The sequence below is a fragment of the Haliotis rubra genome, unplaced genomic scaffold (genome assembly GCF_003918875.1).
Source record: "Haliotis rubra isolate DU_JTF1 unplaced genomic scaffold, ASM391887v1 Scf44, whole genome shotgun sequence".
Classification (NCBI taxonomy): Eukaryota; Metazoa; Mollusca; class Gastropoda; order Lepetellida; family Haliotidae; genus Haliotis; species Haliotis rubra.
The window spans coordinates 1,804,048-1,815,017 of NW_025767124.1; the positions used below are offsets into that span (position 1 = coordinate 1,804,048).

The 10,970-nt window shown below is 40.0% G+C and overlaps 1 protein-coding gene across 1 annotated transcript; it reads left to right on the forward strand.

Annotated features, from left to right (window-relative positions):
• The first annotated feature begins 6,089 nt into the window (after positions 1-6,089).
• Positions 6,090-7,808, forward strand: LOC124289350 (ADP-ribosylation factor-like protein 4C). The gene has a single exon (XM_046725962.1). The coding sequence runs from the start codon at positions 6,583-6,585 to the stop codon at positions 7,093-7,095; it is 513 nt and encodes a 170-aa protein (XP_046581918.1). The 5' UTR covers positions 6,090-6,582; the 3' UTR covers positions 7,096-7,808.
• Positions 7,809-10,970: the final 3,162 nt, after the last annotated feature.

Below are 10,970 nucleotides of genomic sequence, written 5' to 3' on the forward strand. Positions count from 1 at the left end.
GCAAAACAATAAAAAAGATTAATTAACCAGTCATCATGAAAGAAGACCGCTTTAAAATATTTGCTTCTTCATTCTCAAATACGTTAGATTTAGTTCGATGCGTCTTGTGATAAACAAAGTCAAGTTCACTGTCAAGTTTAATTGACTCCGGCCAACGAATCTATAGACGTCGCTCTACTTTCCTCGCCATCACGTGTCCGATGTCGTCAGTTAAGGAGTTGAACCAGTTCGTCCAGGTTTTGACAGTCGGTACACAAATACTGACGACAAATGCTAGGTCTGGTTCTCTATTTCCCCGGACAACAACAACACGGTGTTATATTGACAAACCAGCGCTTGAAACCGACCGTTACTTCTTGTCCATGTACGAGGTCATTTCTAGCAGTCCAGTGTAAAAAGTCCTTGTCGAATATTGAGAGCAACTGTATTTTAACTTTCGTATTGTCAAAAGTGTTATATGAATAGTGAATAATGTTTTTAGACTTTTGCTAGAATGTAATAAAATGGGGTTTTTTAGTTTGCATTTTCTTTTGCGAAGAATTCAATTATCCAAAATGAAAGTAAAACTAAATTAGAAAGCCTTTATTTATCAAACACGGCCATCCTATCATTTAGAAGAATTGGATGATTTTATGTCGTTTTACCAATATTCAACCAGTTGAGTGTCATTTCGCCGGTTCATTCGCAGGACGACGACTCCTCGAGGCCACACTGGTGTGTGTGTGTGTGTGTGTGTGTGTGTGTGTGTGTGTGTGTGTGTGTGTGTGTGTGTGTGTGTGTGTGTGTGTGTGTGTGTGTGTGTGTGTGTGTGTGTGTGTGTGTGTGTGTGTGTGAGAGAGTGTGAAATAGTGAATGAGTAAATATTTATCCTCACATCGGCAATTTTTCAGCCATATCGTGACGAGAACAATTAATAATTTATTAATTTAGATTGTAGATCAATACAATTAGAAAGTAGAAACCTGTTGAGGAAGTACAGTAAAACTACAAGTGTATCACAGATATCCAACATCTCAATTCTCCAACACTGCTAAACCAACACGTTATGGTCTGTTGACTGTGGTTGGCATGCATGACTTATTTTGTCACCCCTTGCAATAAAATAGACTAGTCCACTAGGTTAATAGAAAGGTGATGACGAAAACAACAACAGATCTGAATGGCCTTTTAATTTATTACCTTATTTGAGTTTGGTAGAGTTTTCAACTACTATCATGACATACACCCTATATGCTGACATACGCAGTCAACTTAAGCAATGTCCACATCATAACTGACCGCCCCCGTGGTGTAGTGGTTAGAGCGTCCGCCCGGAGAGCGGAAGGTCGCGGGTTCGATCCCCGACCGCGTCATACCAAAAGACGTTAAAATATGGTACTTGTTGGTCCCTGCTTGGCGCTCGGCATTAATTGGTACAACAAGGACTGGTCGGCTCGGAGTCAGTATAATGTGTCTGAGTGGGGTATTCATGCTTCACTGCGGCATGGTATCTCAGTGAGCTAGCACTATAAAACCAGCTTAAAGACACATACACACGCATGCACGTCGTCATATGAGCGAAATATTCTCAAGCACGACGTTAAACCCAATTTCACCTCACCTCACCTCACCACATCATCACTAGTCCCCATTTCTGGTGTTCCCGGTCGTGATATTGCTGGAACATGGCTAACAGCGGCGTTAAAACTCACTCACTGACTCGCTCATAACTACTCAGTTAAAGTCACCTCACACTTCAGTCACACCTTTCAGATATGGTTTCTTGTGTTGATTTACATGTTGCGAAATGCAGGCGAAATGAGAACCAACCGGATCGTATTGAATCCAGACAGTATCTGTCAATACATCTACAGTGTAAATACCAAACTAAATTACATCGTTTCAGGTGTTCTTTAGGTAATATAATGCCCGAAAGATAAAGATATGAAGCTTAAAGAAAAACTAGATAGCGTCAATTCTGTAAATTATAAAATGTATATGCTATTGAAGATTATGACCCTGTTTTGTATCCATAGGTATTAGGAAATGCGTAGTTTGTACAATCAAATACCTGCATAATGCACCCATGTAAAGTTACAGTCATCAGGCTGATATCGCCTGACAACATAATCTGTTTAGAGAAATTGTCAAAGTATATCTGTCGTGCATCTCCCCGCTCTACTCCGCTAAATATTCATATATTTCATTAAACGATGATAAATGTATATATTGGCTGCTGATTGCATTGTTTTCTAACTTTCGCCACCAGAATGCTGTGTGGAGTAATGCTATAGTGTATTGATTAATCGTACTGTATGGTGTGGATTAAAGCTATATAGTGCCTTAATCTGTCTTACATTCCCTGAACCTCATTTTTTCCCTTCTGTCTAGTCTTTTCTGCAGTGCTAAAGCTCTGAATGAAGCAAGTCTAGATTTCCTCAGATTTCCTCTGGCTCACTGGGTCCCCGTCGTGATATTGCTGGACTATAGCTGAACGCGGTGTAAACCTAGACTCAGCACTCGCTGTTATGTCGTCTATTGTATCTGATAAAACTGACGAGTCTCATAGCATAAACCATTGGATTAAAACACACCCGTAAATTAAGAATAAGAATATGTGGCATAATTATCATATAATCCCAGTCAAATGCTAAAATGCAAAGAAAGAATAAACGATCAGACATAAGACCCCTGGCGACTCGATGACAGTTACAATTCACAATGAGAATGATGTATACGATATATATGTAACATCTAAAATATATCCTAGAAATGAGTGATATATTTACGTGGGCTGCGTGTGAACACCATTGAAGAGAAATAGCATTTAACCTTTCCCTCTCCTACACACGTGAGGTATCGTTGTTACTAGGGCTTTGACGTATTCTGGATCATAATATGCTCGCTGGATAATAGTATCTCATACACACCCTGACATTCCCAAGCACGTCAACAAACCTTCGGCAAGCCTACACTTTTTAATTTTCTGAAAATAACAAAAACATAGCTACTTTCTCTACCAAACTGCCTTTTACAAATTACATGTTATATATGAAATGAAAAAGTATTAAAAAGATTTGTTGCGAAAAAACGTCTTTTTGAGATAAATTATGTTAAAATGTTAATCTAAGTGTCAGTATAATATTATACACATCAGGTTTGCCACCTTATTTGCTGAATATGCTCAGTGAGCTGAGGTAAAGGTAACTCACTATGTGTGATGTTTAGGGATTATGTTGCATGCGAAAAAAGTATCCGTATATTCATATGCTCTTATATACCGTGTACATGTATATAACAGTCTTCTATTGTTCGGCTATATTATTCGCCCTGGTAAACACCTAGCAACGCTCCGATATACATTACACTGTATATATGGCCGCATTCTCGAGTCATTTAAATGCAAATACAACCTGCGTGTTCTGTAGGAATACGGCGACTTGAAGTGCGCTTTTGTGAAACGCGTCTCGCACAAAATAACCCTAGGATCACGTCACCAAATATTTAACTGAAAACACACGTACCTTGCAAAAGTTATCGTTCGGTCCGCTGCACGTTGTGTAAAGAGAGTCCCGTGGCGGTTATCGACATGTCATAGGTGGGCAAAGTAGGAACCTGTAGCTCCAAACAAACCTCCAGGATATTCGCATGTATGGTTTTACATCGCGCCACAGCAGGACATACCAGGATATTTAAATAAAAATGTTGTGCATCGATGTGCCAACATGGTTCTTGGAATCATAGGCCCCCACTGCGGGTCAGAAAATCGATAAACTAGCATAGGTGGATCCAGAGTCTGGGGTATGACCATGCAAGGTGCACCCCTATGTGCTGATAGTAAATGACCATTGAAACTCAGGTGAAAATGGAGTGTGCATCCCTCGATTTTCTGACAATAGTAGTATGCATCACACACACCTAGTTTACCCATTTGAAACCAGGTTGTTATATTGGCATCATCCCCGGGTAGTGGGCATTGTGGAGGGAATTCTAGACTAACTCTTAGTCTCTGAATATATTATAATTTTGATAGAAACAAATAATTCCTTTAAATTGAAAAGGAGCCCGGGGGAGATGGGAGATTCAGAGGAAATCTAGACTTGCTTCATCTAGGACTTCTGCACTGAAAATAATGTGGTTCAGGGACTGTGAGACAGACTTTGGGATTTCAGATTCAACACAAACGAAATAAGTATATGCCTTAGGATTATTAGGCTTTTTTCTCTAACTAAATTAGATTAAATAATTTCTAATTAATAATTCACCAAATAATTTCTAAATTATCAGCTGTGATATTGTTGAGTGCTACACAGGGTAAAACCAATCTAACCTGGCCACTGAGTTAATGGACGCATCATACCCCACAGAAATGACCGAGGATGTGTTAGGATGGGGATTTTCTTTATAGCGTATGTTCCAGAACATACTGAAACTAATACCTTTGCCACAGATTCTACACACAAAAATGTGTGATGGACATACCACAAAACTGAGAGAAGTTTATTCAGTAGTATTTGGGCCATAAGGCCTATGATACAGTTGACATATAGAATTTAAATTACACGTGATCATAAACATTCGAGACATACCATTGAATAGATAGCAGTGCTGTAGTGTTTGCCTGTGGTAAGTGGGCCTCTGTATTTTAGCTGTAGATCCTTTTATACACAAAATACATGAAAAGAAATTACAAAGGTTTTGATTTAATTGGTTCTTAGTGAGTTACCGAAAAATTATAAGTTATTTTGTTTGATTTCACCGACCTACTCATGGAACTTTTATCATATAAAAGCGTTGGCATCCGATTCCCCACATGGGCACAATGTTGAACCCATTTCTGGTGTCCCCGCCGTGATATTGCTGGAATATTGCTAAAAGCGGCGTCGTCCAGTCAGTTTATCCGATCCAGTTTTGGTGTGATATATCGAGGCGCTGAAACCATCCCGACATACGGAGTGTCTGACTGTTTGACTTTATTTCGTTCCAATCGTCCGTCCGTCCGTTCGACCGACCATCGACCGGAGGTCTGACAGACTTTATTTCGTTCCGCTCTGGCGGCCGTTCGCGTGGTATTCTTCGATCATATGTAAGCTTGTGTAAAACATCATTGAATTCAACCAGTCGTTAATATGAGGCCTATTTTATAAAACAGTTTAGAATGTTGTCCACTTTTGAGGTCACGGTTTGACGGAAAGCACGAGCTGAGTATATATATTCAGATAATCGACAACTTAATACACCACAGCTGTTTCCTGAAAACGGTTTTTTCTACAATAAATGCATAAATACTCAGAAACGAAATGCAATTTTAAATATTAACGGTGTTTTAAAAATCATTCAAATAAAATATGATATACATTTAAAAAATAGGTTGCAGCACATGAGAGGAAATGGACGGGCCTCCGTTGAGGGCTCCATGATGCGGTGCCTTGGACTTGTGACAGGATCCGATGTTCGTGCCATCCTTAGTGTTTCAGGAACATACGCTTAACTGTGAGTTTTATTAAAGATACACATGTATGTTACCTGTGTCAGTTTAACTATTTTTACCTACTAACAATGTAACTGAAGTGCTATAAACAACGTGAAGATCCGGGTTAGAATTGGTCTTCAGTAACCCATACTTGTCGTAAGAGGCGACTAACGGGATCGGGTGGTCAGGCTCGCTGACTTGGTTGACACATTTCATCGTATCCCAAATAGTTTGATCGATGCTCATGATGTTGATCACTGGATTGTGTGGTCCTGACTCGATTATTTACAGACTGCCACCATATAGCTGGAATATTGCAGCGTTTAACAACAATCAAACCAAACTATTCAAAAAGCATAAACCAAATTCTCCTAATCACCTTAAAACATAATACTTCAAGCTGAAACGGTTTCATTAGAAAGTGAAACAATATTTTTAAGTATAATTACCTTAAACTACGTGGATAGACTGGTTTGGCGTCAGTTCATCATTTTATAACACAACAAAATGCTGGGAAATATTGTCGAAAATAAGATATGCCAAAATACAGGCATTTTACTGCCGCTTCATTTGTATGGATTACCTCCCCTTAATCCGAACGCCGATAGGTGGCGCTGCATTTGTTGTCATTCCATATTTGGGAGATCGAGGCTATGTCGATTTCAGTGAGTGATGTGTGTCACTATCCGAAGTCGTACTGTTTGAATGGCCGGAAATACTGCTCCGCAATGGCTCACGGTGAACACGAGCTGTCAGAGTTATATCATCTCATGTGACTAGCAGTGTATGGAGTAAGAGGTCAGCTACACAGTTAGCCGCCAGAAGTCACCTGCCGTGGGTTCAGGATAGCTTCAGATCGCAGCCTGCCGCGATAAGCAAATTCATTGTATTCACTCCAAAGGAAACTCGGTCACTCAGTGAATGAATACGGGATTGTCTACCTGTGGATTATACACACCTACATACAGGTACGTGGGACTGTTTCCTTCCGCCTCGGAGTCATTGTCTTATCTGTGAAACGTTAGTGGAAATCTCTCTCCACGCCATGCCGACGGTCAGTGTTGGCTTGGCTTCGCAGGCCGTCTTACCTTGATTCACCTGACTGAATCGGCGTCCCCCAATGTAAGGCTATGGGAGGGGGAGCTTCTGTGCAAGTTCTCATGGTGGGACTGGACACTTCTGGAAAAACTACAATCTTATATCGCCTGAAATTCGGCCAATACATGAACGCTATACCAACAGTTGGTTTCAACTGCGAAAAGGTCGAAGGAAAGTATGGCAAAGTAAAAGGAGTGACGTTCACGATCTGGGACGTCGGTGGAAAGGATAATATGAGGCCGTTGTGGAAGTCGTACTTGCGCTCTGCGGATGGGATTATATTTGTTGTGGACAGCAGTGATAAAGAGAGGATTGAGGAAGCGAGAATCGAACTTATCAAGTTTGTTAAGTCTCAAAACACTAACAGTCTACCTTGTCTCGTTATTGCGAATAAGCAGGATTTACCCGAAGCGTTAGACCCGTCGGAGATAGAGACGATGTTATCCCTCTCCGACATCTCGCGGAGTCAGTTGTGTGAGTTGGCTTCTGCCTGTGCTGTAACGGGGAGGGTCTCCCCGAAGCGATGGACACGATGTATGAAATGATTAAGAAATGGAAAAAGGGCAAATCGGGGAAAATAGCGAGGTGACAGAATTTACAAGTATTAGTACTACGTAACTGCTTATCGTGCACTTCCATGGTTCGGCGATCGTCAGCGTCACTAGCGAGTATTGTGCTATTCTTCCACACTCCGTCATGACGACAACGACGATGGCAACATCAACAACAGCATCGACTTCGTCAATTCCTCATGCGGGACCAATATCGTGGTGATTACCTCACATCAAATGTGTCGTGTTAGATAACAGCATCTGTGTTCACATTGTTCAATGTATGTTGTTAGTTTGAGATCATAATCTTTCACGCACAGTCCGACTACAACGATTCAGGAATATATAGTTCTAGAAATCCCATGTGTCAAGTATTAACCTCTGGGTTGTATCTAGTGGTCACTCGCTGACTGACCAGTGCTGGTCACTGTTTAGATCACTGTATAGCTACATTCGTGTATGTTGCAGTGGAACGTTGCTGACACCCCTGTCAATCAACAACTGACAGGTCACGTGCTTGTGTGCTGATATTCTGGTGATATTTGTGTTTTTCGTACATTTCAGTTCAACATGCTAGATTCAAGATGGTGCATTAATACTCGTCATCTTAATTTTAAACGGACATTCCAATGTTTTGACTCAAACTACCTTTGAAATTATTTTCAAAGGCATGCAATATTATTATTTAATAAACGTATTTAATCCTATGCTATATCATAGTTCTATTTTGGCATGCTTAAGAATTAATATATCTTCCTTAACCAAAAGGGATATGTTTAGTACACATAACGTATATAGTCACTCAAGCTCAGCTAACCCATCCATGTTAAAATATTCAAGGTTCGATATACGTAGCACCGAAATTGCTTTGTGTCACGAAAGTCTGATTCAAAGCCGTACGACAGTGTTGGGTTATGTAGGCTTTACGATGGGTTTGGTAATAAATCGCTCTCGGGAGTAAGCTATAAGTCGATCTCTTTAATCTACCGGGGATTACAGTCAAACCGTTTTCAAAAGATTCATCGGTGACCACGTAGACAAAGCAGGGCTGTTGCAAACTAAATTGGATGGTGGTATAAGTAACAGCTAAGCTATAGCGGTCCCAATGCGGATGTGACGTGCTATGATTGCAAGTAACAAGGATCGATTTCTTAATGTATTTGTCCAGATATCGATCGAACCTATTCAAATACAAGTACGCTGCTTTCGTATGTGGGTCTATGTATAAATAAACTTACTTGAAGCATTTCGCCTAGCTGCAATATTTGTACAGTCAGAAGCCATCCTGCCATTTTGAACTGTACGTAATATGTACGTATACTAATCGATTCTCTTTCATCGATCTCAGTAAACTGTATTCCTCTGATATAACACGTTGTATCAGTGTTTACCTTAGGTCATAGAACTTCTTTAAGTAGCATTTAGATGCTGGTATGATGAAGAGGAATAATTGTTATGGATAGACACTCTGACAGCTTTATTGTAATGGATGCGCTTCGGTGTAGATGCTAACATCGTTATCAAACACGTGATAATAACGATGTTAGCCTCTACACCGAAACGTTGCATCTATTTCAATATAGAAATTGTCTGTCCATAAAAAATGTTCCTCTTTAAGGTCATAGAATGCTATTTTTTCCCAAGGTAAAACCTCCGACAGCAGTAAAAAAGCGATTGTAGGTTGCCTTGCCCGCAATCAAATGACCGTTGTTAATTTAAACCGGTTTTAATTCTGTTCACGTTGTAAAGACATTACGTTTCTCACGACTGGTCGTAACTGAAGCATGTATACCACAACCCAATACGCAGCCCAAGGCCCCAAACCCTCAGCTTGTATACCCCAAGGCCGTGTAATGTAATCCAAATACCTTACAACACACCTCTAAGGGTACACCCATTTACTGGAATGTGCAGGATTACGTAATAGGTCACTGGAGGTCGCGTCTACCCGACAAGGGATCTCAGTGAGAGTACAATAGCACCCGTTTGACCTTAAATTTGACACGTTTTATATAAGCAATGACACTTCAGGTGGCTTTCGAACGTAACTGAAAAGTAATTGTGAGCTAGTTGTTTACAGACCATTTTTGTTTATATTAACCTGTGCCCAAATAGAGTGTTTACTGTATATTTGGGAGGTACATCAGCTGTTTTTCTCGACAAAGTTTCATGACATTTTTGGCACGATTTCAATATTCTTGTGATCCGTTTTAATTAATGCCAATCCATTCATTTCTAATCCGGGTGTTAATGTATGTGCTTAAATACCCAAGAAAACAGTAATGTTGTGTTTACAATTAACAGTGGTAATTTATGTACAAAATCGTTTACATATACCCTGCAGTTAAACAGTGCTGATAACACATGTTTCTGTTAAAACGGTCATTTGTCAAAAGTTGACAACGCTTTTAATTGTTCCCTCTACGCCTGTGTATTACATGGTATGACCCATTCGGACAATCTGTAGTAAAACAACAGTACACATGTGGCAAGATGCTAGAAGGTATCGGTACAAGCTTGAGTATTCATCAAAATCATGGCAAGTCTAGATGTTTTGAATAGAAACATGAGTTCGAAACACACTGAATATAGCTAAACAGTGGTGCTTAACATATTTCCAGATGCCTATGCAAAAGACTGTAGCATACCATACAGACCCAGAAACAAACAAACCCAAAGCGGCCCATGCAGATCTAGATTGAAAATGAACAAACTATCAGGGCTCAGGTTTATTATATTTTATGACCACAATTTAGAAATCGTGTATTTCTCAAAAATATGATTATTTCAGAGACTAGATGTTAGTCTAATGTGCCTCTAACATATCTATTTATTTAATAATTAACTCACTGTAAGGTGACCTATGACGAATTTTCTTAAATTGTAAATCAACAGTACCTTTCAAAGAGGTCAACGCTGTAGTGGTCATCCGTATGCATATGATGACATGATTATGATTTGTTTTGGGGCGGTGGGGTAGCCTAGTGGGTAAAGCGTTCGCTCGTCACGCCGAAGAGCCGAGTTTGATTCCCCACATGGGTACAATGTGTGAAGCCCATTTCTGGTGTCCTCCGCCGTGATATTGCTGGAATATTGCTAAAAGCGGCGTAAAAGCAAACCCACTCACTATGTTTTGTTTTACTACTCCATGGGTCCTATCATGACGGTATGCTGGTTTGGGCAAAGAATATGTTTCTTCTGGATAATATGTTTATAGGGATTGGGATCATTTTGGGATAAAAATGTGTTTTAATGTATGTTTTAATCACGTTCACCCATTAGACCCATTTGTGAGATAAAGGGTGTGTTAGTTCTGTTAGAAACGTGTGTCATGACTGAAAAACACTTTGTTGGTGATATATACATATTTAATTGACACCGTGAAATGGAATTGACTCAATTAATCGCTTACTTATAGCACAAATACAGGTGATGTACATTACATGTAAACATACGTACCCATGTAAATGATGTGTATGTTCAACAGAATGAAACGTGCATTGCCTGAGTGATTCCATACAAATGGTGTACACGGGACAATATTTCCAAATTACATTTTCCTGATATTAAATTTTCGTGATCTGCCTTTTCTTGGAATCAGTATCTAGGCACTGGGACGTGTTCCGAGGGAAACAAGCATACACTTACTCGATTTGTTTACGTTCAGGAGCGGTGGAGTAGTCTAGTGGTTAAAGCGTTCGCTCGTCACGCCGAAGACCCGGATTCGATTCCCCACATGGGTACAATGTGTGAAGCCAATTTCTGGTGTTCCCCGCCGTGATATTGCTGGAATATTGCTAAAAGCGGCGTAAAACTAAACTCACTCATACTGTTGAGCGCTGGATAGTTTGGCCCAGACTCGATTGTTT